The 26,437-nt window shown below is 46.5% G+C and overlaps 1 protein-coding gene across 3 annotated transcripts; it reads left to right on the forward strand.

Moving 5' to 3' along the window:
• Nucleotides 1-1,119: 1,119 nt before the first annotated feature.
• myot (myotilin) lies at nt 1,120-25,669 on the forward strand. Of its 3 annotated transcripts, none has more exons than XM_035650258.2 (18): nt 1,121-1,302; nt 7,204-7,253; nt 7,379-7,565; nt 7,727-7,789; nt 8,000-8,141; nt 8,421-8,444; nt 8,939-9,058; nt 9,163-9,352; nt 15,711-15,942; nt 16,235-17,247; nt 17,582-17,732; nt 18,317-18,418; nt 19,178-19,215; nt 19,930-20,068; nt 20,253-20,460; nt 20,641-20,806; nt 21,180-21,313; nt 23,577-25,669. In XM_035650258.2, the coding sequence occupies exons 2-18, from the start codon at nt 7,246-7,248 to the stop codon at nt 23,765-23,767; spliced, it is 3,108 nt and encodes a 1,035-aa protein (XP_035506151.2). In that variant the 5' UTR covers nt 1,121-1,302; nt 7,204-7,245; the 3' UTR covers nt 23,768-25,669. The 3 variants fall into 3 exon arrangements, with proteins under 3 accessions (XP_047190473.1, XP_035506151.2, XP_047190472.1); XM_047334516.1 differs by lacking the exon at nt 1,121-1,302 and adding an exon at nt 5,466-5,530; XM_047334517.1 differs by lacking the exon at nt 18,317-18,418 and having other exon boundaries at nt 1,120-1,302.
• Nucleotides 25,670-26,437: the final 768 nt, after the last annotated feature.

Genomic DNA, 26,437 nt, shown 5'->3' on the forward strand with positions numbered 1-26,437 from the left:
ATAAGACCCAGTCTGCTCCGATTGGCCAGCTGACCTGGTCAACTGCTTTCAATATGTGTAGGACATGTCACGCCCCTTCCCCAGAGAAGTGGAGATTCTCAGATTGCAGGCGGGGTTACCCCGTTTCCTGTTGTTGTTTTTCTTCATAATTTGCCATCTTTTATAATAAAATATAAAGTTCAGAATTGAAGCAGTCGTGTAGTCCCTTTTAATGGCTCAAGCTCCAAAAAGGCTGGATCCTTGAAATTCCCATAATGCAAGTGGATAGAATCTTTCATGGTTGTATATATGGAGGTTACATACATCAGGCGTACAACGATCTATGTACGCACAATAAATGTTGGGCATTTTTCAGGACAGAGCCGCCTTGGCCGAGGGCCGTCTGTACTGGAGGGTGAACCAACTGGGGGCCAGGGACACTGTCCTGCTTCTTCACCACCGCCTCGCTCTCTCAGACGCCGCTTACATTCTCAGACGTCACTCCTCCAGAGCTTTTCTGTCTCTTGAGGATCCCAGCACGGCGAGAGTCGGCCGTCGTCCAGCTTCAATCTGAACACTGCCTCTCCTGTAACCTCTCCTGCAGGAGAGACCACAGAGGAATATTGAACAGGGTTGTTCTCGGTGTATTAAAGCGCTCTCTCTCTCTCTCTCTCTCTCTCTCTCTCTCTCTCTCTCTCTCTCCCCCCCTGTCTCCTGTCCAGGGGGGTCTCATGTATCCCCTGAAGACTCACTGGCACCAGTCGCCCCTGCCGCCTCACACTCTTGGATGAAGTCGGGTCGTCGGGCCTCGGGCCACGTCACCCCTAGCTTCCTTTTTTATCTTTTGATATTTTGTGTCATCTCTGTCGACCCCTGGTCAGTTCAGTAAATCTGAGCCCCCTTTACTTTCCGCCCTGCGATGCGCCCGTCACTGTTGACGAGCATTTTTACGCCCACTCTAAATTTGCCCCTTCAGGACCCCCCCCCCCCCCCCCCCCCCCCCCCCCCCCACACACACACACACACACACACACACACACCACCAGTAGCCTCAGATTCCCTCCTAACCCCATTCCACGACCACAACGCCCCCCTGAACACACACACACACACACACACACGCCCCTGCCTGTGTGTGTCTTCATGTGTCAATGTGTGTGTGTGTCAGCTCGAACCAGCGCAGGGAGCGTCCGGCAACCAAGCCATGACTGGCAGCCACACAGTCACGCAGCAGTTTTGCATTTAGCATTTGGACCTTTCCTGCCAGATCAATACGTTTGCTGCTGTTGTTGCTTGTGATCCTGCTTGGAACAGACCAGAAAGGTAAGTGGGGGGGGGGGGGGGGGTACCCAAGGTGCAGCCAGGCCTCTCTGAACATGGCTGCATCCACACTAGAACCTGTTGGATCCAGTTTGCACACACACACAGACACACACACACACACACACACAGATCTTTTGCTGCATACATCCAGGTTACAAAAGTTTATGTGGAGTGTGACATGGTTGATGTGTCGGGGCATGTGCATATACTGGAGCTCTGTACTCTCGCTTTTGATTGGTAGATAATCAAAGGCGGGTAATTCGGTTGGTCAGGGGCCGTACGATTCCCGATACCGCGTGTTATTGATACTGCAGCCAGAGGGAAAAAGACAGCTGAGATGATCAGTCCGGAGCTAAATTTGTGCTGTGTCATGTGTCTGTCTGTCTAATCTGTCTATCTATGCGTTGATGTAACTGTATATGTGGGTTAAAGTGTGTGTGTGCGATCATGGCAAGTGAGTCACCCTGGATGTAAACGGTCCACGTCAGAGCTCCAAACTGTTGCAGCGGATCAAAAAAAATCTGTCACATCCGTTCGCTGATTGAAAGACTAGAATTGGAAAAAGTGTGTCAGTTATATAGCCGGCTGGGTGAGGCAACACGTGCGTGCGCGTGTGCGTGTGCGTGTGCGTGCGCGTGTGTTCAGCCTCTGAGCTCTGTGGTTGGTGGACAGGGGGATCAGGTGACTGGGTCCAGGCTAAATCGGTCGCCCCAAGCAGACAAGTTGAGGAGAGGTCGAGGGTTAAGAGGTTTTTACAGAATGATGCAAGCGAGAAAAATTCAAAATGGCCAATTAGGGCAAGTAGAAGAATCATTCTTTTCCCTCTTCCCAAGATCAAACTAAAATTTGTTGATAATTAATCAATTAAATAATATTTACCTGGGTTTTCTTACAGTGAAATTCATGTCCGTCCGCCCAACCCCCAATGACTAGTACTAAAGTATATTTACTTCCATAAAACTGAAATTACCAAACAAAATGAGCGTGACCATGATTTGCAGGAGGTGGAAAACTCCCTACGCTTTCCAAGACTGCAAAAAAAAACAATCAATGATCCAGGTACAATTTATTCCAGTTGGTTTATGAAGAGTTTTATCTGAGCTTTATTAAGAACTGAGGAATAAAAAATATGGAACAACAATATATGTACCATGGAACTCATATCATCCATAGTGTTGTAACAGTTGTGGTTTACAGTGATGTAAGTAAGTAAGTAAGTTAGTAACGTTTATTTAATATAGACCCGGACAAAAAGTGCTTTACACACAAGAATAAAAAAGGCATACAATAATAAAAAGATTAAACGGTTAAAGGCCAAGGCAATAGGAAATTCATAGACAACTACTACACGAAGGCCAGTTTGAAAAGGGGAGTTGAAGAAATTGTAGATTTTGACGGAGCCAGAGATTCAAATGCGCGATCACCTTCCGTTTTTTTAGTCGTGTGCGGTGGGTCACACGACCTAAGTGACCTGCCGGTGGTGTAGGGTAGCAATAGATCAGAGATGTATATGCATATGAATATGTATGGAGCATTTCACGCGGAGCATGTGTGTGAATCGTTGTTGTTGTCCTTTTGACTCTTGTTTGGCCCACGAGCCAAAGTGTTCCATAGACCCGGACTGTCAATCGCAGGGGAGCCCAGGGGTGACGTGAAGGACTGCTCCCTGGTGGACTCCAACACAATGTGCGGCTGCTGCGCTAAATCGGTCCACAGCTGAGCTGAGCGCTGCAAAAGGGGTTGGGGGCTTCCTGGTGTTGCACGGAGGGCTGGAGTTACACAGCGGGGGGTTTGTTGTACTTTGGACAAGGTGGATTGTGGGTAGGTGCTGGTGGTGGTTTTAAAAATGATACTGATTGAGAACGATTAAGAAATACAGAGCATGACTTGTGTGCCTACATATATAAATACAAGTGGGATATTTCTATGGCAACTGCTGAGACATGAAAGTCAGCCGACTGGATGACAAAGATGCCCACCATGACGCGCTCACAGTGAACTTCTCACACTCTCCTGTCTGGTGAGAACATCCGAACGGGCGCAGCCTCAGCACCAGCTCCAGTCACTTCCCGTGTGGCCGAAACAGGTTGGATGAACGTGGTCCCAGCCAGATGTGCGTTGTTCGTAATACCGGCCAATTACTCCTCATAGTGACATGAAAAGGTTCCGCAGGTCATTACCCCCAAAAAACATTTATGTCACTTTAAAGCTACAGTGTGTAACATTTAGATGAACGTACTCACAGAAATGTAATATATTGTCAATAATTGGGTGTTCATGTATGAATAACCACCTGCAACAAAGTTAAATATAGTTACATGTGTGATTCACCATGTTTGTTTCGTCGTGTTGTGCTGCGTTCCGGTTCCACTGCAACTCGGGGGGTCGGAAAAAAATCACCACCCCGACTCCCGGGGGTCCGAGTTCCGAGGTGTGATGGAACGCAGCATGAAATACGGTCGCAGAAAGCCGTCCGCCATACGTCACGTTTGCGTTGAATTTCCAGCGCTGCGGGAAACCGGAAATGGAATAAGCGGTGCGCCGCCATAAAGGGTCCCCTGTCGGGTGCTCAGTTGGTTGCGGTTTGCAACTTTGCCACCAGATGACGCCAGAAAAGTGCAAAAATTACACACTGGGGCTTTAATTATATGTGAATAATATATATTTTTTAAATAAGATAGGGAGACATATTGATGAATTACATGCACTGCCTACAAAGCACAAGCACAGGGATCCAACTATTTCTGATAATGAGCATATTTAAAACCAGATAATAGTGTGCAGTAACCACACGGATGCCCTCAGCACCGCCCCCGCAGATGACTACGGTTGAAGTTATGATCCAAAAGCAGTCTGCAGCCACACAGTGCGGTTTGGTGGGTCAGTCGGGGACTGCAGTGCTCCCGGTTTGGTTCCCGCAGGAGCAGTGGGCCTGGCGCACAGTGATTCCGGCCTTTTGTTGAAGTGTTCGGTCATGCCCCCCTGACACGGTCAACGCTGCATCTATTATTAGGGACGGCAGTGTCGTTCCGACTGAAGCATCTCGACAACTATCGGACGGATTAGCGCGGGTTTTGGCGCATGCGCCCGCGGTGCCCAGAGGATGAATCCTCCCTGAACTTTCCCTCTGGTTGCCCCCCCCCCCCCCCCCCACAGACCAAAGTTCTCGCTCATCCAACAGACCGTGAATCCTACTGACTCTGATGGGATGAGAGGATGATTCGCCCCATTAATGACACTGATCCGACGGGAACAGGCCTTGAATTGAGATCTGTTGTTTCCTACGGTCGACCCGTGCGTCATTTAATTCGATTAAAGACCAATACAGCTTTTTCAAGATCTGTACCCCGTTATGAATGCGTGTGTGTTAGGTCCACCTCTCTCCTTGGCCACCACTTCCTGCGCGTCTCTGTGCGCGTTGCTTGCCAGGTAACAGATTATGTTAGATCTGTGAACGCCGCCTGTTGCCGCTGCAGTAAATCCTTTGGTTATGTTACACAGAGACAATTGATATGAAGGGTTCAGCGGCAGCTGTTGTTGTGGCAACAATTGGCTTCGACCGAGGTACACACACACACACACACACACACACACACACACACACCTGTCGGGGGCGATTATCTGAGGGGAGAGAGGTGGATGTACAAATGGATTATGCTTATGTAGTGGCTATTTTTACCTAATCTGTGATCCTGTCATTCAGACGGCGTTCGGGCCCTTAATACGAGCGTACTTCCACAGTGAGGCAGAGATGGACCCAAACTCGAGGACAGCCACGTCTGCGAAAGCGCGTCGTCTAACGGACCGCGATTTGGCCGACGTGACGCGCTTGTCTGTATTTCGTCCCGTCAACGGAGACGCTGAGATCCGGCCCCCTGGCCAGAGAGCCCATGGCTGCTGTTGCCCAGAAGGCGGCACAGTTTTAATTTAGCCTGGAAACCTGAACCTCGGCCTCCTCCGCCAGCTCCTTCTCCGGGCCCGGCACAGGGCCAGCAGGCCGCGGTTTGTGGGGGCCTGTCCCTTGGTTGTGAAACGGTCAAAAGTCTCCATTAGCGTGTGTGATACCCCAGAGGGCTGCGACAACAAGTCGAGACCCGCGATGGCGACACTGCAGGCTACTAAGCACACTGGCACACAGGCAGTGGTGCATTTGTTTGCCCTGAGGTGAAAGAGCACAGAGGTCCACTCGCCAGGCAGCGAACAGGCCTCAGGCCTCTGGATTTTAATGGTTTGTATATGATGATCGACAGAGCCGTGGTGTGTGTGTGTGTGTGTGTGTGTGTGTGTGTGCGTGTGTGTGTGTGTGTCTGTGCGTGGTTGTTTGCCCCCACTATTTTCACAGAGAGTGACTGTAGTTGTGTCCCGTGTCAGTCTTTTTTCACGCGCAATACTTTATTCCTGCTACGTGTTATTAATGGTTTTGTTTTGTTTAATTTCGTATGTTCTGTCTCTGCATGTCCGTGTTAAAATGAACCTGTGTTTTCTGCTTTCGTTGTTTGGAATGCTTGGACTGGGGCGTACATGGTCTTTCATCACTTCTGGTGACCCCTCGAGAAAAGGGAGGGAGGGAATGAGACGCAGGATCGCTTTCTTAGACTTCAACATCTGAGAATGAACAGACTATATGTTTACTCTGACACTTTATCATTTTAATTATCACAATTTACAAGAAAGGACACTACAGGAAGTTATTTTTGCCACTCGTGTGCATTGTTGGAGAGCACTGAAACCGCCTGAGGCAAATGTGTGATTTACAATCTCTATCTATTTTTCTTTTACCTTATAGATACAATTGAAAAGAACTTGAGTGTTGCTTCGATATAAGGTTTTGCAGATCACAAGAACCTTCTCCGAGATTTACCCCCACTCGTCAAGGGCCTCTTAGGGGAATAAAAAGAGTTAACTTAAAAATATAAATCCACGTAGTTACGCCTAATATTCTTCGGTATCATAACTACACACCGCACGCACACAGAGACTGATTTTTTGGGAAGATGCAGTAGAAGAGATCGATCGTTACACACCGTTACTCAAATTTGGCTGTTTTTCAGGTTTTAACTTGAATTGAAAAATCCCTTGACCCTCAACAGGCTGACAAGGAAATGGATCAGGCTTGTCCTTTGTAAGCTTATTGTTTGATGGACAAAGCATACATCGTTTCTTTGAGTTCAACATCATAACCTGTTTTTCGGAGCAGCTGCTTTTAACTGGGGAAGAGTCCTGTTGACTCCCATGAAGACGGCGACTGATGATGCCTTCACGTTAAATGCTTAAATCAAGCTTCTAACTCGTGTCACATCTCTCATTTTCTCCATCTGTGTCCATCAAATACACATACTGTACACCGCCGGCTCATCCGGCTGCCGCTGTTCAATACTGCTGACACCTCTGCAGTTGAAAAAAAAAAGATAACAATAATAAATATACGTGCCTTCCAAATTTCATTTGTCTACATTCATTTATCTACAAATGTAAAGCATGGGGGGATGTGGTAAGGGGCTTTATTGAGTTATTTTGACAAGCCCGTGCCGGAGACACCTAAAATGTCAATTTCACTGGTTCTGATGCGTGTGCAGAGTTTTGGGAAGGTCGGAGCACGTTAAGTGCCTCAAATTAGCGATTCATTTGGCGTAATAATAACAATAATAATAATTATAATATAATAATAATAATAATTCACTAAATTACAATAGGTCCTCGCTCTGACTTTGTCAGTGGAGCTCGGGCCCTGAATAATGTATTCATGGAAGGCTTTTGCTGACCATGCATACACACACACACACACACACACTCCCACTCAGTTGTCTCTGCGGCACTGTGAACAAAGCTGTGGTGGAAGTGTGTGTGTGTGTGTGTGTGTGTGTGTGTAAGATGTCTGACACTCTGTCTTTGTCTTTATAGAGTAAACAAACCTCAGTCACTGCCTCCTGGAACGTCTGAAACATGGCACAGTAAGTCCCACCGCACACACACACACACACACACACACACACAGGAACGGACACACACACTGATATAATCCTCTCGCTGTTGGTTTGTACCGTGTGTGTGTGTGTGTGTGTGTGTGTGTGTGTAGCGTCCAGAGGGTGCAGAAGAAGACCAGCACCATGTCTCTGACCATCTCCTCCTCCTCCTCCTCCTCCACCACGGCGTCTTCCTCTCGGGAGCTCTTCTCCTCCTCCCCCGGCTCCTCCTCTTCCTCCGGCCTCCTCGCTCAGAGACACTCCAGCCTGGTGCAGCCGCTGTGTGTCAGCCCTCAGAGGGTACGTACCCAGAATCAGCTCCGATTTGACAAAATGTACAAAGATATGTCATTCAAATGTGCAAATACACCTTTGTTTACCCTGTAAAGTTGCACACATACATGACTACCCTTGTGCAACCGGGGATATTGAATGAAATATACTTTTTTGTCCGTGTCCAGACTCAGAGTCCCATCTACAACCAGCAGTATTCAGGGAACGGAGTGGCTCCTGCATTTGTTAAGGTATAATATACTTACATGCATGTATTTGTATGAATGCAATCAAATTATGAGAAAATCTGAAGAGATATAATCTTTTATGAAAGATGTTTATGAAGTAGATGTATTTCTGTATGACTCTGATTCTGATTCTGCCTTCTCCTCTTCTTATCTCTATGTGTCCGTATCATCATCATCGTCATCGTCGTCATCGTCGTCGTCGTCGTCGCCTAGTGCCTGCATGATGTGTCCACGGTGAAGGGCCAGCTCGTGGTCATGGAGTGCAGACTGAGGGGAACTCCGCCTCTGCAGGTCATGTGGTACAGAGAGGACGAAAAAATACTGGACTCTGACGACTTTAGGATTCTGCGCAAGAGTGAGTGTGTTTTTTTGCGACACGAGGCCGCGAATCTGTGTACATGTCCCAACACAGCATCGACTGTATGAAAATGGGAATGTCTGCTAATGCCCCATCTCGCCTGCAAACATAACCTCCTTGACAGATATGATAATGCACACTTCATTTAAATGTGCAGCAGCTTGGATTCACAGTATGTCTGTGAGATCATAAGAGCGGCAGCTAAAGTGGATTCAAGGTCAAACTATATTTTCACTTCAGGTAGGAAATAACTTTTGTCTCTCGTTGTTTTCCCAGAGGCCAGTTCTGCGTCGGTGCCAGGTGAGTACAGGAAGTTGGTTATTTTTACCAATGGATTTAAAGAAGTACTTCCCATTCGGGCATTTAAAAAAAAAATTAAAAAAACACTGCCCACAACAAACATCTACACTTAAGCCATCACAGTGTACTTATGATGCAGGGCTTTGGTATTGCTTCATTTTGACGGGGTCCGATGCCAAAGAAGAGGACTGAAATGACACGGCAACATAGTGTCATATTATCGGTCATCCAGGACACTGAAAGGCAGCACGCTAGTGGCTCCCTGTGGAGACACGAGGAAGACACCGCTTTTGCAACAGCTCCTAAAGTGTTTTAAGTCACAAGAAACAAAATAATTATCAGTTAATCGAACAGATTCTTGTGCCGCAAAACTATCCAGACGCACTGGATGCGAACGTTTCCCTGAGCAGAGCGAGCCCGTCAGTGGGAGTGTGTGTCCTCGGCTCCACTCGTGTGTGTTTGTGGTGGTGATGCTCTGGCGTTGACCTCTGCAGAGGAGCTGTGCACACTGGTGATCACCGAGGCGTTTCCGGAAGACTCGGGCCTGTTCAAATGTGTGGCCCTCAACTCCTTCGGCACGGCCTCCTGCTCGGCCATACTGGAGGTTTACAACGGTGAGACGCCCTCACACATGTGTCCAGGTTGTAGTACAAGACACAATGATCTGTGTTGTCTTTAGAGGTCGCTTAACTTTTATACCTCCCCCCTCTATGCGCAGACCTGGAGGAGCAGCTGGAGATCGAGGCCCTCCGTCAGCAGGAGGCGGTGTTCCAACAGGAGACCCCCCCTCCTGGACAGAGCGGCGGCGACGACGACGACGACTTCCCCCCTCCGCTGCCCGACTCCGTAAACCTGCCCCCTCCCGAGTGGCCGGAGAGCCCTTTCGAAGATAATGTCCCCGCCGCAGAGTGAGTACACGCTGTCGCTCTCAGTATCTAGAAATGTTATGTAATGTGTGTGTACGCGTACACCGTTAATGGTGACACTTCTCGTTTTATGGCGCTATTCATTTCAAATGAAATTGAGCGTATAGTGTAGTACTCCTATGTGCTATTAAATGGTCTCATTGCACTTATTTTCAAGTAAAAACAAACAAAAACACAAACAATAAATGAATGAACTGTGGAATAAATAAACTGTGACACTCCATCATTTTTGTTGCAGACATTGCTCACATGCAGGAATGACCTCTGACCCCTCTCCTTATTTTTCTATTTTATTGTTACTTGCAAAAAAGTGATGCTTTACGGTGTTGTTCTTAATGCAAGTTGTTAATGAAAGACTTACTGAAATGTGAAATTAGTTATGATTTCATTGTATTGAGTTCATTAGATTAAATGGACGAAACACAGTTTAAGTCTATTCATTGATTGATTGGTTGATTGATTGATTGATTGATTGATTGATTGATTGATTGATATCAATGTATATATTTATTCATATATTTATTCATTCACTCGTGATTACAATCTGTTTGTTTTTTTACTTTGTTCAGGTGTAGTAACATTTCATAGAAATGGTGTTTATCACCTTGTAGTTCCTAGTTATTTCCGGACGAGGGCGCTGCTGTGTCATTCTGATAATTGAACGAACAAGCTCATTTTCAAGTTCACATTTATTTATTTATTTATTGATTGATTGATTGATTGATTGATTGATTGATTGAATCGTAATCATAATGTTAATCACAATAGTGATTTAGATGTTTGATGATTGACCATAAAATGATTAAGATTCAATGTAATATTAATGAAATGAATGAAAACAAGCTTTAAACAATAATTGATGTTAAAATATATTGAATGGAAGAAAACTATATAATTTCAAAACCTGACTCGTAGAGCAGCTGTGTGAAGTGTAAAGGCTGCAACAGTTAATCGATTAATCGATTAGTAATCGCCAACTATTTTGATAATCGACTATACGTTCAAGTAATTTAATTTTTTTTTAAAAGGCAAAATTCTCTGATTTCAGCTTCTGGTGTCTTTGCTCCTCTATGACAGTAAACTGAATATCTTCGGTGTGTGGACGAAACAAAACATCATTTGGGTAGTTTGGGAAACACGATCGACATTTTTCAACACTTTATGAAATTTTGAGGACCAAACAACAAATTGATTAATCGAGAAAATAATCGACAGATTAATCGATGATGAAAATAATCGTTAGTTGCAGCAGCCCTGGTGAATGTGGTGATGGTGACGACCATGCTGAGCTTTAAAAAAAAAATGAACCAATCAGCTGTGCGCGCGCGCGCGGTCACGTCCCTTGGCGCTCTCCTCGTGAGCGCGCGCTGTCACCTGCGGCGTCCCGCTGCTCGGTCACGCAGAGTCCAGCTCCCGTCGAGAGCCGGCGGTCCAGAGAGTCAGGGCCGCGGTGCCGAGACACACGCTCGCCGAGGTAAGAAGTCAAGCGCGCCGGTGGCTCCACAGCCGCAGCCGACATGTCGTTGTCGCGGCTCCTGTTAGTTTCAACCCGCGTCCACGTTAGTGCTCCCCGCCTTTTGTCTTAAATCACGGAAGACTGAATGTGCTCCGTCGTCCTCAGAAGGTCGAACTATGTTTGGAGGCGCTTGGAAAGTGGACTTCGGTCCAGTGGGGGGGGCGGGGGGTCGTGCCATCTGGTGGGCTCTGGTCGTCGGTTGGAATCGAGACAGTCGAGACAGTCTTCATCCCTTCGTCTTTTATAGTTCAGCTCACTTAAAGTGCAGCCGAATACTTGTGTACTTGTGTGTGTGTGTGTGCGTGTGTGTGTGCGCGTGTGTCTTTTAACGGCTGTGAACTGGACGTGCGGTGGTGACTCTGTGCGCCAGCGGAGAGACATTTAGTGCGCAACACACATTTGCGCCGACGGCGTCCCATAACAACTGCGCGTGCTGTTGCGTTTGCTGCCGGACAACACGCACTTCAGCCAAGAGGTGAGGCTAAGAGCTCCTCTGTACATTTTTCTTGTACAGTATTTATGTGGAACCCCCCCTCCCCCCAAAAAAAGAAAACATTGTGTCAGAAGTTTGGAGCAGGTCTGCCAGAATGATGCATTCATGTGCAGTCACAAAGAGTGGGGGAAAAGGGACATCTCCAATCAGATGCAATTGCTTGGGGGCTGCAACACTAGTTTTGCAATTTTGGGATAAACCATCAGAAGTGTAGTCATGTCTCCGTCTGCCGCAGGTGCAAGTGGTAACATATTTCTTTTTAAGCTCTTTAGCTTTTGGTGGTCGTTGGTGTTTGGTCGTTTCGTGTCCTTTGGCTCGGCGACACTCTGGTTCATCATATTCAAATCCAGTGAGTGTGTGTGTGTGTGAGAGTTATGTCTGGCTGAGTGCGATGTGTCCGCTCTGTATCAGGGTCCCGGGACTATGATCTCATCTGTAATGTGAACTGCAGACATGGCGTCTGTGTCCTTCAGAGAACCCCCCCCCCGGCCCACCACCACCCACACCCCTCCCTCCCTTATCCCTGAGCGCTGCACACAACAACAGTTGTTCTCGAAAAACCCGTTGGCAGGCCGGCCTGGCTCCTAAGGTCGTGTTGAAGTTCTCCCACCAACTCGAAGTTTGTCTGGTCATGTTGTCGTTGGGGTGATGGTGTCTTGGTGAACCTGCTGCTCTGAACCTTCTCCCCCTCAGTTAATAAGATAGCTGAAGACACAGTGTGCTTGTCACGGCTGGGTGAACAGTATGTTCAGCTGCATGGGAAAAAAAACACACTGTGTGGTTTTTGGTGCTTGACTGTTGGCACATCTGACATTGATTTTGTGAAGACGTGTGTTTGTGTAAACTCAGTCAACTCAGTAGGAAATCGCTTTTCCCTAAAGTTGACTTTGAGTGCCGGACTTCCCCCAAACTATCTCCCTTGTTGGGTTGATCGGTAGTAAATCAACAAAACTTTCACGAGAATGAGTTCAGTTCTGACCCTGATCATCAGGGAGACACCAGGTAGGAGCAAAGGAAGGAATGAACGAAAAAAAAAAAATGCTCATCTACGATCCCTCTCACAATGAAAATAAAAAATATTAGAATATACTTTTGTCTTTCAAAACCTTTGCTCGATCCTATCAAGCGTCCACGGTGTCGTCGTCCCTCTGTGGTCGTCAGTCAGAGGACTCACAGCTCACTGTGCTGCCTGCTACCCACGATGACATGCACAGTGTCTTAGTGTGTGTGTGCGTGCGTGTGTGTGTGTGTGTGTGTGTGTGCCTGTTAAAAGGGTTGGGTCACCAGTATGGTGTCTGCACCTGCCGGCTGATGTCCGAATTCCAAGACTAATATAGCTTTGCCCACTTAATCACACAAACACAGAGGGACACATGCCGTCGCAGTAATAATTCACGCGCACATTACTTTCACATAGTCTCATTTAAAGCTCCTGCAGCACATACAGTGTGACAGTCGTGGATACAAAATACAGTTTTAAACTAGCGGGTTCACTGTTGACCATTGGTGAAGTAGAGAAGCCAAATGTGGAACATATAGTCCATCTGCCATGGCTTACTGGGACAGTTCAGTGGAACAATTGTTAATGGTCTCAGCTCCAGGATTATACTGTCAGCCAATATTAGCTCATTGTAGATGTATCAGTATTGTCATATACACACATTTTTTTTTTGATCAGTACTAAGAAGTTTCAGTACAGAAGCAGAGATATGTCGAGGGTAATGTGGAAAAGGTTTCTGGTATGAACATGTACGTCCGTCAAAGATCACGTACATTGCCAACCGGCCTTACCCTAGTCACAGTATACAACCAAACTAAAAAGATTCTCATCCCAAATTTTTTTGTTAATATTAGAAAACGAATAACGTATCAGTCTTTGAGTTCATGGGATATTGTTTTAAAAAGGACCTAACGAACAGAGTAGAGCTGCAACAGTGAATCGATTAGTAATCGACTACTAAATTAATCGCCAACTATTTTTGATAATCGATTAATCGGTTCAAGTAGTTTTTATGAGGAAAAAAAGTCAAAGTTCTCTGATTTCAGCCTCTTAAATGTGAATATTTTCTGGTTTCTCTGCGCCTCTATGACAGTAAACTGAATATGTTTGGTGTGTGGACAATACCCGATCTTCATTATATTAGTTGGCATAATTGGATGACCCCAGGGGGAAAAAAAGGGATTTATGTGGTCGTCGACATCCCATAGTCTTGGTGTGGATGTCAAATTCATTTAGACATTCGCATATCAGCTCGGAGAGATCCTTTAGATTGTGTTTCATTTAGGTGGCGTTTCAGCCGTATGATCAAGTGACCACAACTCAGTGGTCGCACGTCTGACTCACAGTTCAGCCTCGTTCAGAGTCAGTACATTCCTCTGGATTGAGGTATTCGTATATGATTTAAAAAAACATGATTATCCATCAGTGTATTTTGATCCAAAGTCTCAGAGACTAGCACAGCTGATCATGGCCCAGTCAACAGAAAAACTGTGTGTGTTTGTGTGTGTGTGTGTGTGTGTGTGTGTGTGTGTGTGTGTGTGTGTGTGTGTGTGTGTGTGTGTGTGTGTGTGTGTGTGTGTGTGTGTGTGTGTGTGTGTGTGTGTGTGTGTGTGTGTGTGTGTGTGTGTGTGTGTGTGTGTGTGTGTGTGTGTGTGTGTGTGTGAGAGAGAAAGAAAGAAAGTGAAGAGAGAGAGAGACTGCTATTGTCGTTATACTCCTGCGTAGCCCAGACGACGTGGTAGTCACGGGAACAGAATTCTTTCCTAGCAGAAAGCAACGTAGAGGACCAGCCGGGCTTTTCCATTGCAGGAAGAAAACTCCTGAGCGGGCTGAAACGGGATCTGTTCCTCTCATTAGACAAGTCCCACGCTGGTACCGATGGCAGCCGCACTGGAACAGATCATCTGCAAGTTAGAGATTACTATCATTTTATTCACCGGTCGTCACAGAGGACGATCTGAGCCAGTCACAGCACGGATCACAGAGTGGTCCACCAAAATAACATTGTGATGCTGCGACCAACATTATCGGCACTGAAAGAGTGTGGTGCCAACATGGCGACCACTGGAGAAGTAAAAAATACAGTGATGTTCTGTTTGTCAGCTTTGTGCTGCCTCATGTCGACCTCCTTCAAAACAACTAACCAGCAGAGACTGTTGGTCACTTCTCATTTTCTTTGAAAAAACCTTTTTCAACCAGAAATTTGGCATTTTCCTTTTCATATTTTTGGACTCATGGAGTCAGAAAATTAGCATTACGGTGAACAAGCTGTGAGGAAACATATTGTCAGATTTAAATCTGATTTGACTGAATAGAGAAGTCGAGGTTGTGTCCAGTCGAGTGCAGATGTTTGTCTTCAGTCTACTTTAGTGTCGTGTGCATGGTGGTGTGAGCTTCATCAGACTAGGGCTGCAACTATAACGATTATTTTTAATCATCGATCAATCTGTCCTTTATATTCTCGATTAATCGGTTAGTTGTTTGGTCCATAAAATGTCATAAAATACTGAAAAATGTCGATGGTGTTTCCCAAACAAGATGATGTTTTGTTTGATCACTATATTTGAGTTTCTGTGATTTATTTGATAGTAATCTTTATGTTTGCAGCTAGCTATCACATATTAAACGGCCTGTAATAAGACTCCTCACCATACCAGTACTGAGTATGAATTAATAATTTAGAACTGGTGTTGATCTGCATGTACTTGAACGAATGTTAGATTTTTTTTGGGGGGGGGGGCTTGCCAGTTACAGTAAAGTTAACGTTACCAGTGTGAATCTTGTGTTTGCCATTCATTGTTTAGTTAGCTAAACATAAACAGCCAATTTAGACAGTTATCATTCCGCTCAACTGCCCCGTCAAAAAAAAAGAGAAGAGTCAGAAAAGTTCACTTGTCACAAAATAAATCACTCATTTGACCTATGTTTGAGGGCACAATGTCATTATCTTCTCCGTTTCAAACTTCTTTTAAAGACGAGCCTGACTGTCAACTGTGTACGCCAAATAATTCTTCAATATTTTACTTTTAATTTGCTTTGTCCACACATTTGCGCCAGCAGCCATTGCTTTTCATCCATCTCACACACAAACGTACCTGCTGTCGACTCTACTAACACAAATGTATAACCTGGCAAGTTTGACCAGCAGGTCATTGTGATATGCGACACCTCTCTAGAATCGGTACACAGTGTAACAATATTATCCCATCCCTTAATATTTCACTTGTTCCCACTCAGTAGCAGGCTGATATGTGCTGCTTCATGTGGACATTTAAACCCAAAAAATAAACACTTAATAAACAAACTAACATGTCTGTGCGTTTCTTGTCAGGTTTCCAGCGCCCCAGCCGTCCATCCACTCCTGCGAGAGACCCTTCTGTCGCAGCGAGGACGAGAGCGCCCCGTGCTCAGAGGGCCAAAGGTCACCAGAGGTCGTGGTGCGAGCCTGTACGCCCAGCCCTCCTCCGCCCCCCTCACCCTCACCCTCGCCTCCACCGCCGGCACAAGAGAAGGACAAAGCCACGACACCGAAGCTGTTCACCCCGAGCAAGCTCAGTTTCACTGTATGCACATTTCTTACTTAGATGGGTTTTTTTCCCTACAGTTGTAAATTGCTGCCATCATACTTACTGTTTACTTTTTTACGTGATTTAATATTTAAAAATTAAAAGTTTGAATGGAAGTGGCCCGTTAAGATTTACACAGGGTTTTAAAGGAGACAGCTTCAGGTGGATAAGTAAATGAATGTTAATTAGAATATTCAAGAGAAACAGTGATCCTCCTAACTCCACCTTGAATATTTCCTTTGTGTTGTCTCTGACTTTTAGTAAATATCGACAATCTTCTCTCCCCCAGTCTTCCCAGTCAGGAGGCGACAACATGAACCTCTCGGACCTGCCCACCTTCAAGCCCAGCACCTTCCCCCCCAGTGCCTTCAACTATGCGCGGCCGAGGCACTTTATCCAGTCGCAGCCGTCCTTCCAGGCCCCCAGCTACGAGAGCGTGCTGCGGGAGGCCCAGGAGAACCAGAATAACTCCCAACAGAACCTCGCCAGTTCCCAGAATAGCCTCGGCGTTATGGAGACACAGAGTCAGGCAAAGATCCAGTCGACGCAGAGTCAGTCATTTTCTCAAGCCCAGTCGGTGTCAAGGTCCTTGTCCCAGACCCAGGCACAGTTTCAGTCTCTGAACCTCAGTCAGAACCAAACCCAATCCGCCGCCCAGATCCAGATCCAGACCCAGGCCAATGGCACGGGCAAGTCCTCCCCCTCCTCCTCCAGTGTCAGCTCTCCCATTTCCACCCCGGCCTCCTCTGCTGTGCCTCCTTTGTCCTCCACTGCCCCTCTGCTCAGTCCCCTAGCGACCACCGCCTCCTCCGCCTCGCCTTTCCCAGCCTCCCCCTCCTCGCCTTTCCCAGCCTCCCCCCCCTCCTCCTATCTCCCCCGCACGACCATGCGTTCAACCATCACCCTCACCCCCAGCGTCCCCAGTGCCACCGGCCTCGGCAGCGCCACACTGCCAGCCAACCAGGACAACATGTCGGCACCGGCCGCCTTCCTCTGCTCCGTGCTGCCCTCCTCCTCCCCTTTCTGCTCCTCCAAACTGTCTCCCAACTCCAACCTCCCTCGCCCCTCCATCTCACCCTCCCGCTCCCCACTGTCCCCCCCGAGCCCTCTGCTTCCCACGAGGGTCTCCTCGTCACCTTGCCCTCTCCCTCAGCAGCCTCTCCCAATGTCTCCCTCCATCCCGCGCTCCCCCATCTCCCCCTCCTCTTCCTCTCTCCCACAGCCCAACACTCCCAACAGTCAGAACAGAGTCCCGCCTGCTGTGGTCTCCCTGCCTGCTAGCTACAAGGGGACGCCCAACATGTGAGTGACACTGGACATCAGTCTAGCATGTATGTATTAACAAACCAGTCAAATTGTCCCTTTACGTAACAGATGTAGACACGTATACATACCGAAGAGATGATAGAAGTGAGCTGTGAAGATGTTGTGAATGTATAACAACACTAAACGATTACTTATTTCATCACAAACATCCAAATCACCCCCAGATTTCATTTGTAGGTTAATGAAGAAATCTTAAAGCAGGAACTGCAGTTTCCATAGCCTTTCTGCCACCTGGATGATTGAGAAGAGCCACCGTTTATCTTCCATTTCCGTTCCTCCCTCCGTCCTCTCCTGTCCCACTGTCTCCCAGCCTCCCCAAGCCTATTCTGAAGAAAGCTGTCCCTCCTCGGCCTTCTTCTTCCCGTTCCACAGATGACGACATCCAGGGCTCCAAAGATGCCCTCATCCAGGATCTGGAGAAGAAGTTGCGCTCAAAGGAGGCCAGGAGGACAAACAGCCAGGTGTGTGTGTGTGTGTGTGTGTGTGTGTGTGTGTGTGTGTGTGTGTGTGTGTGTGTGTGTGTGTGTGTGTGTGTGTGTGTGTGTGTGTGTGTGTGTGTGTGTGTGTGTGTGTGTGTGTGTGTGTGTGTGTGTGTGTGTGTGTAGGGTGCGATTTGCACTGTGCGATAACCCGTGACACATGAGTCATCCCCCCTCAGCTTTTTGCTCAAATCACACCCTGTGTGTATGTATATGTGTGTGTGTTTGTGTGTGTGTTTGCACACACACTAACAAACACACTCACAGACACTCCAGCCCATTCACATTTAACACACTGTGTGATTGTGTGAACATAACAGAATACATAACTGCAATAGTTTACCAACACACAGCACAGCACCCTTTCTGTGTGTGTGTGTGTGTGTGTGTGTGTGTGTGTGTGTGTGTGTGTGTGTGTGTGTGTGTGTGTGTGTGTGTGTGTGTGTGTGTGTGTGTGTGTGTGTGTGTGTGTGTGTGTGTGTGTGTGTGTGTGTGTGTGTGTGTGTGTGTGTGTGTGTGGGAGTGAAATATTCCAGTTCAACCGTATAAGGCTTCATTTTTGACAGAAACTGTCCTATGAGGAGCGTATGGCTCGTAGGCTGCTGGGTCCAGACAACGCCACCTACATGTCTGACCAAGACAATCTGTCAGACTCACAACTCGACCAGGTACGACATCAAACTTTCACGTTGCCATTGGCCATCGTCATTGATTCCGACAGTCCTTCTGAACATTTCTGACCGTGTGTTTCAGCTATCACTTGATGTGTGTTGCAGCGCTGACCGTGCTGTAAAGAGATTTGTGTTGGCTCTTGTCCTAAACCATTAGCTTTCATTTTGCCATTAAGTAAAGCCCACACATTATTTCAGCCATTTGGGTTTGAATGGCTGCACAGGGAGACGGTTTCCCTCTCAGGGCCTCCTGATGGGCTAAATAAAAAGCCTGACAGGAAAACCGGCAGCCCCTATGAGCTGTCTCATACTGTCATTGTGTACTCAGTGTGTGTGTGTGTGTGTGTGTGTGTGTGTGTGTCTGTGTGTGTCTGTGTGTGTCTGTGCGTGTGTATGCACGCGTGCAGGATTGTTTGGTCAAAAAGCCCTCTCTCGCAGGGCTTTGCACCCATCTATTCTCTCTGTCTTTCACACTCACTCACCCACGCACACACAACACGTGCATGTACACACTCAGGGACACACACACGCGTCCTCTCAAGCCAATGGGGTTTTGTCAGAGGTTACTCCTAGCCTGCATTCTGAGAACGAACCCCTTTCACTGGTGACAACAGGAGTATTGTTTCATAATACGCACACACACACACACACACACACACACACACACACACACACACACACACACACACACACACACACACACACACTCCTTGAATTTTGACCAGTGTGGCTCTGCTTATGTGTTTTCTGTTCCAGCCAGAGTCACCAGAAGGAAGACACACAGGTGGACTATGGTAAATACAATTCATGCATCAATGTTTCTGATAATTATTAACCTGCGTTTCCAGTCAACAACACATTCTTGAATGTGGGATTTCCCCTGTTCAAGCCGGACAATATTTACTCAATCTCTGCTTCCGTAAAACTGAATTTGACTTTTATAAATAGCCTATCATGATTACCACCCCATGGCCATTTGACACTCGTTGCTTTTGGCCATTTGATGTGGCAACTGAACCTTGAACTGCTCTGTGCAGTCATGCATATTACTTCTCACTTTACAGAAGCATCCACGGAAATATTATCATCTCATTTTTCTTAGACCAACTTAAAGTATATTCTAATTGGCTTAGAAATGGTCACTTTATCCAAGTGGCGCTCGTGAATTATTGAATCATAAGTTTGTGTAACTAGTTTCTGAAGAGTTCTTGAAAGTAGTGAAAACCACCAGTGCCAAATTGCTGCGTTAAGGAGAATAAGATTTCAAACGCAGCTACATAGCCTTATCAGATTTGTAATCTGGAACCACCAGTTGAATAGTGGTATAATAATGGAATGATGGGATTCAAAAAAAGAAAAGAAGGTGGGTGGGGGTTATAGTTAAAGGACCTATAACTGATCCTGCCTGTCCGGAGAGATACAGGATACGTCCCTCATACAGTAGCTGTGTGTGTGTTTGTAGGTCGGCTGTACGGTTATGATTAAACGATCTCCCCCCTCCCTAACAGGGGGAAGCACCACTCGGGGACCGACGGGAGGGGAAACGAGGGGTCAGCTATCCAGGAGAAATGTTATGCTCCTCGCTTCCTGCAGATCCCCCCGGACCTCACTGTGGAGGAGGGACGCTTCTGTAGGATTGACTTCAAGGTGACACACACATGCATCAACACCAAGGTCTTAACGGATTCAGGTTTATTAATACACTTGAATGTGTCCCTGCAATCGCTACAATGCCAGGGCCTTCCTCATATAACCAGTACAAAAAATAGGCGCTGTTGTGATGTGATCATGCAAAGGGTAAATAAAGTAAAATCGTCTCTCCTCTCTTCAGGTCGGTGGCCTCCCCACACCGGACGTCTGCTGGTACCTGGACGGCAAAGCCATTCGCCCAGACGACTACCATAAGATGTTGGTGTGTGAGAAAGCGATGCACTCGTTCATCATAGAGATTGTTACAGTGCACCATGCCGGTGTGTATGAGTGTGTTGCCAGGAACCGAGCCGGGGAGAGCAGATTTTCCATGAGGCTCGACGTCATAGGTAAAAACAGAATTCCTTCAGTCTGGCGCAGCTTAATACTGTAAATTGAGTGAACTAAATGATATTGTGATGATCTGCAGTACGTTGTGGAGTTTTTTTGTCGGGAGCATGCTCAGTTTTCTCTGGTCAGTGAATGTTAGTTGCACTGATGAATTCAGTCCAGCTGTTCTGCTCCTGCAGCCCAGGAGGTCCTCCGTCCTCCCACCTTTGTCCAGAAGATGTTGAACTCCAGAGCTCTAGAGGGCGACACTGTGAGGTTAGAGTGCAAAGTGGAAGCTTCCCCTCCTCCACAGCTCTTCTGGAAGAAAGATAAAGACATGCTGCGCATTGACCCCAGCAGAATGAGGTATGCTACTTAAAATTCAATTTAAAACTGGTGAATCATTTTATAAACATATCCAGGTCAGCAGGGCCAAAGAGATCCAGACTTTGAGCCACTCATGGGTCAAATTCCTAAAACAGTGTCTCCTACAGTTCTGAAAATGCAATTCTTTCATGAGACCCAGAACGCCACAGACTTCAAAGACCTTGTGCGACTTTTCACAGTCGTATGACTAGTATTCGTCAAGATGAAACCTTTCCTCATCGAAAACAATCAGTGTAGTGCTGATTTAATTTCCTGGTGAATGACGCCCATTAGTCAATTGTTCTGATTTTGCCTGTATCAGCAAACTGGGCAAACTTGACGATAAAATGTGAAATTGCTGTCTTTGTTTCAGTCTGTACCAGGACGGTTCAGGACGACAGTGCTTGTTGATGGAGAGGGTGATGAAGTCTGATGCCGGTTGGTACACCCTCTCTGCCATTAATGAAGCTGGCATGTCCACATGCAACGCCAGGCTGGATGTCGGCAGTAAGTCCCCTGTGTGTTCATCTTTCTATGCAAATTAGCTTTAAAGGGGCCCCGTCTCGGCTATCTCTGCAATGAGATAGCCTGGTCGTTACCATAGTAGCCCAGGCCGTAAAATCAAACAACAGATGGGGAATGTTGTGCCACTCAACGCTACACTGAGTCCACCTCTCCACAGCCCGGCACACGTTAAACAAATGTTGTGTTACTCGATAAAGCAGGAAACTCGCTGCAATATGAGGCCGTCGACCTGTTCAGCTTACCTAAAGGATACTGCATGATCACCAAGGCACAGCGATGGGTATGGAGGAAAATACAACACTGCTATTAGGTTTCTGCTCGATCACGTAACACACCATCTGCTGTGTGGAGAGGGAGCCGAGCGACAAAGGCTGCACAGAAAACATCCCGACCCTCGGTCACAGAGAGCAGAAAACCTGAAAGTGAGTTCAGAGTTTAAAGTCCTGAACCTCAACATCACCATCACATTATGCTGCGTTCCATTGTACTCCGAAGTCGGGAAAAAAGACATCTGACTCGGGAAAGTGCAATGATACGTTCATTCAAGTCGGGATTTCAAATCGGTAACTCTGGCAAGATCCATGTAGGCCGAGTGGGATTGACGTCACAGCAATATGGTCATATATTGTAGCTTACTAGCTCAGCACCCGTTTATCATACACAGTTTTGAGCCGTGTGGTTATTTGAATGAGCAAGTCATAGACGTTTCTCTTCCCCGATGGTGCTGTGGTGGCTCATGTAGGTCCCCAGCACATGCTTCTGATGTTCAGAGGCATGCCAAACCAACAGGAGTTAACCGCAGGCATCCGTGTTCTTCCGAGCAGATGAACTGGAATGCAATTAGATCGAAAGTCGGATGTCCCTGTCTTCGTATGCAGCTACCACTGTAACTTATTTGCTACCCCATAATTCCTCTCCCTACTGTACTCTCCCCTCTGATCCCTTCTTCTTTTCAACCCCCGTCCTCCCGAGTGGCCTACTCCTCACATCCACTCACACCACCACACACAGACGTTGTTAGAACTTATAGTCCGCTCTACACTAAATATTGTCACACACAGCCCATCATATTTATTATTATTATCATTTTTATTTATTTGCGTGCTCACTGTCATTGTTGCAGTCCACCCTATATGTTTTCGACATCTCTATAGTGACAAAATTTGCTCAGGTGCTAGTCCGTATAGTCAATGACAGACATGTTAGAGGACAGAAACAGAAGAAAAACCCTTTTTTGAGTGGAGGGGGGCTTTAAGATTCCTTTAATAAAAGTGTACTTGTGAGTTCTGTTCTGTATGTGTGTGTTGGGTGACCCAAGGTGGCAGAGATGCCTGCCACCAAATCTTAAACACAGTAGTTTTAACTTGTTGTTTACATTTCTGTATGATTGATATCAATTTCCCAATGACTTCAGAACAGAAACCTAAATAACAACTCACTTTGCATGTTAAGTTGAAAGCATTCTTCCAACAGTATTCACAGGGACTTGGATCAGTTTGATTTTCCACAGTGGCGCTTTTATGTTTGTGCTGTGTATGATTTGTAAGTTGCAAAAAAAAGTACTGATATTAGACGATAGTGGTATTAGACCGGCTTTCGCTACATCAATCCCATCAGTCCTCAGGTGAATGAAGCTGGTTTGGTTTCGAGACGGAAGGTGAATCTGAACCGTGCAGCCGTTGTTCCTATAACTGTGGCTTGGTTACATATCTGACCGTCCCGCCTGTGGCGTGGCGTGGAGGCCAGAAGAGTTATTTTCAGACACCTGGCATGAAAAGAATGTAAAACTTGCTGCTGCTGCCTGCGACACCAGTAGTCATAGTGGTCATAAATGTTATTTATATAAATAATCAAGAAACGCACCTATCTGTAAAAAGACAAAAAACTAATTGAAAACCATTTTTCCACCCCTGCTGTAGGAGATTATTAAGTAATGTAGCTTCAGTTTAGACACAATATATTTTGTGCATGCAATGGAGAGATTATTTCAAAGCCCTAATCGAAACATCAGCATGTGTAATTTAAAAGTGTTTCGAATTCAATAATCTCTTGTCACCTCATCTGGCTTTGCTGAAAAAAGTTACACATGAATAGGTTGATACTGTCGTTATCATAAGTGTATTTTTGATGATTCCAATCACTTTCTAATCAAAGTTTTTCAATCAACTTATCAAAATGTAATGCATTCGTAAAAGCAGGAACAACAGCAGTCACCTCTCCCCCCCTCCCTGTGCCCCCCACCCAGCTCGCAAAGCCCAACCCATGAAGACGGCGCCCCCTGGCTCCAAGACCCTGAAGCTGCTGTCGTCCCTGAGCCACGTGCCCGCTCTGACCGTGGAGAGCCCCGCCCAGCACACCGCCCAGCACACCGCCCAGCACACCGCCCCGCACACCGCCCCGCACACCGCCCCGCTGTACGAGAGCGAAGAGCTGTAGACCGCACTGTGCTCCCGTAGCCGTCGCCTCTGAACTGTCAAACTGGGCCAGAGTCTGTGTGATGACTCCTGGCGGGAGCAGTTCCAGCGTATTAAACTAATCGTATCGCAGCAGATGAGCAAATGTCTCTCAGAGAACTTTGGAGGCCGATCCACATCAGATGAGGCAGATAAGATACAGTTGGATAACTGTGAACATCTGTAAATGGCAACAACTGTGATGCAGTATCATAGGGTTGTTCACTATTATCAGAAATGTCCATCTTTGTCTTGCCAAAAAGCTCAAAACAAATCTTTCAGAGGTTTAGCAATATTCCCGAATTGGCCTTTTTAGAGATTGTTTTTTAGATGCCTCAAGGAAACCGGCCTAACCGTCGGGAACACTTGGCATCTACTCGGTGAGAAAAGTCTCCAGAGTTTCGAGTGGCCAAGTGTCTTTTAAGTTAAAGTAATCACTCCCTGTATTGTCCCATCTGCTGCTGATCGTTACCCCCTGTGCCCGCCCTTCTTTCTTTCTTTCTTTCTTTCTTTCTGTGTTTTTTCGTTCTAGTTAAGGCTCATGTTTGATACATGCCTGTAATCCTCTCTTCATCCGCCTGCCATGTCTGCTCTCAGCAAAACAGTCCGGGCCCGGGATGTATTCGTAGACGTAGGTACGATGTGGCGGTATGTGTGGTGTCGATCCCAGCGGCCAACCACAACACTGCAACGTAGAATCGCATTAGGTCTAGAGACCATTTTGCCAATAGCATCTCCAGCAGCACACACGACATCTCTTCTCGTGTTGGACTCTCGTGGTGTGTGCAGAGTAAAGCACCTCCGAAGAACTGTGCATTATCTTGAATCGCAGTGTCCAGCTTTGTTCTGTGTTCTCGGTCAAAACTACAATACCCACAATCCAATACTGCCAACATCATCGCTGCACTTTAATCGACAGCTGCTGCTGCCCCCCACGGAGTCTAACCACTACCCGGAATAGAAAATCAGACTTTTGTCTTCCACTAATGTTTACCCCGTTTAAAGAGAGAGATCAGATGTTGGTCACTGGTCCCATTCTCTGCTGTGATATACAGGTGTTTTTAAAGTTGGATTTCTAATATACAGTGTATGTGAAGCTATTTATTTGAACTGAACAGTTATTATTTATCAGTGATAAAGGCTGCAGCCAGGGATGTACAATATCACAGAGTTTGACAAAGAGCGACAGGCTGCCACAGACCGTACCCGGCCTCCGCGACTGAACACCAAACCACATGTGCAAATTCAAAACCTGAATCATCAATCCCATCTGCGCCGCAGATATGACATGTTGTGCACTTCACCCGAGGGGAGACCCGTTTTTCTCCTTGCATAACTAGTGTTCAGTTGAAAACTGGGTATCACTTTGTGAGCCTGGGTCCAATTTTTGCCCAAACTCCATTTCTGACCAGAGCCTTATACAAAAAGATATTTTGCCCTTGCTTACCTTGGAACTGCTTGTTGCTGCTGCTAGCCAGGAGGGGATTGCACCCAAAACCATGTAGTTGGGGCTGGACTTGCATGTAAATTTGAAGATCTGGCATTTTAACCCTGTGTGGTCACAGCTAAGAGATTAAACATACAGTACCTGCTGCCCCTTGTAGATGGGCTGCATTCATACAGTAACATGTGAAATTGTCTTTTACTGAGATAAAATGCTTTGAGATACAGTATTTGTACAGTTCATGACGATGTTGGGATCAAACAGGGTTAAACGTTCGATTTTTGCTTAAAGCTCCAGCATAGTTGTGGTAAGTTAGGCCCCTTTTCAGTTGAGATTTTTAAATGCGGGTAGTTGCGTGTAACTCTCCTCAAGTATATGTTTGTTGTGTACGAAGTTCTGCATATCACTGGATGAATGAGAAATAAAGTTTGTGTGACCTTGTCTTTGGCTCCTGCTATGTATGTTTTGTTTTTGTTTTGTTTCTTAATGGGTGGCATCATGTACAAATGATGCTCAAAAAGATCAGGACTCGTGGTTCAGGGGTCAGTCCGCTCGCGGCGGAACAGTCCAGGTCCTGGATGTATTGATATACGTAGGTATGGGGTAGTAGAGTCCTCCCTGTTGCCAGTTTAATCCCAGTAACCAACCACAATCCCCTGTGGTCTGGAGATGATGATGATGATGATGATGATGATGATAGGGCATCTCCAGCAGCACACACTACACGACCAGCTGTATTGGACTCTCGTGGTATGTTCTGGATAGTCAACTTACTTTTGAATAATTATGCATCGTCTCGGTCCCGGACCCCTACGTCTCATCCAGCACCCGCCCTCCTTTCCTTTAGCATTGAGTTGAAAAGGGATGTTTGAGCTGCAGAATTTAAAATTGTTTCTGATTGACAGCTGCTGCTGCCTCTCACGGTTTCTAACCACTGACTGGTTTGGAAAGTCCGACCTGTATCTTTACCTCATCATGTTCTCCATGTTGAGACAGATGTCGGTCATTGCTCAAATTTAGCCGTGTGTGTGTGTGTGTGCGCGTGTGTGTGTTTCTAATGTACAGTATGTGTGAATGAAACAATTTATTTGAACTGAAGCTATGATTTTTAATCAGTGCTGGGACTCCGTCCCCACTATTGTCCTGTAAAAGGCTGTAGCCAGATACAACGTCAATGAGTTGGACAAAGAGTGACGGGCTGCCATCGCC

This window comes from Scophthalmus maximus, chromosome 9 (genome assembly GCF_022379125.1).
Source record: "Scophthalmus maximus strain ysfricsl-2021 chromosome 9, ASM2237912v1, whole genome shotgun sequence".
Classification (NCBI taxonomy): Eukaryota; Metazoa; Chordata; class Actinopteri; order Pleuronectiformes; family Scophthalmidae; genus Scophthalmus; species Scophthalmus maximus.

Excerpts from the sequence above, each read along its gene's own strand:
- myot (XM_035650258.2), top strand. Across the intron at positions 7,566-7,726 it reads TGTGTGTCAGCCCTCAGAGG|ACTCAGAGTCCCATCTACAA; the intron begins GTACGTACCCAG and ends GTCCGTGTCCAG. Across the intron at positions 9,353-15,710 it reads GATAATGTCCCCGCCGCAGA|GTTTCCAGCGCCCCAGCCGT; the intron begins GTGAGTACACGC and ends GTTTCTTGTCAG.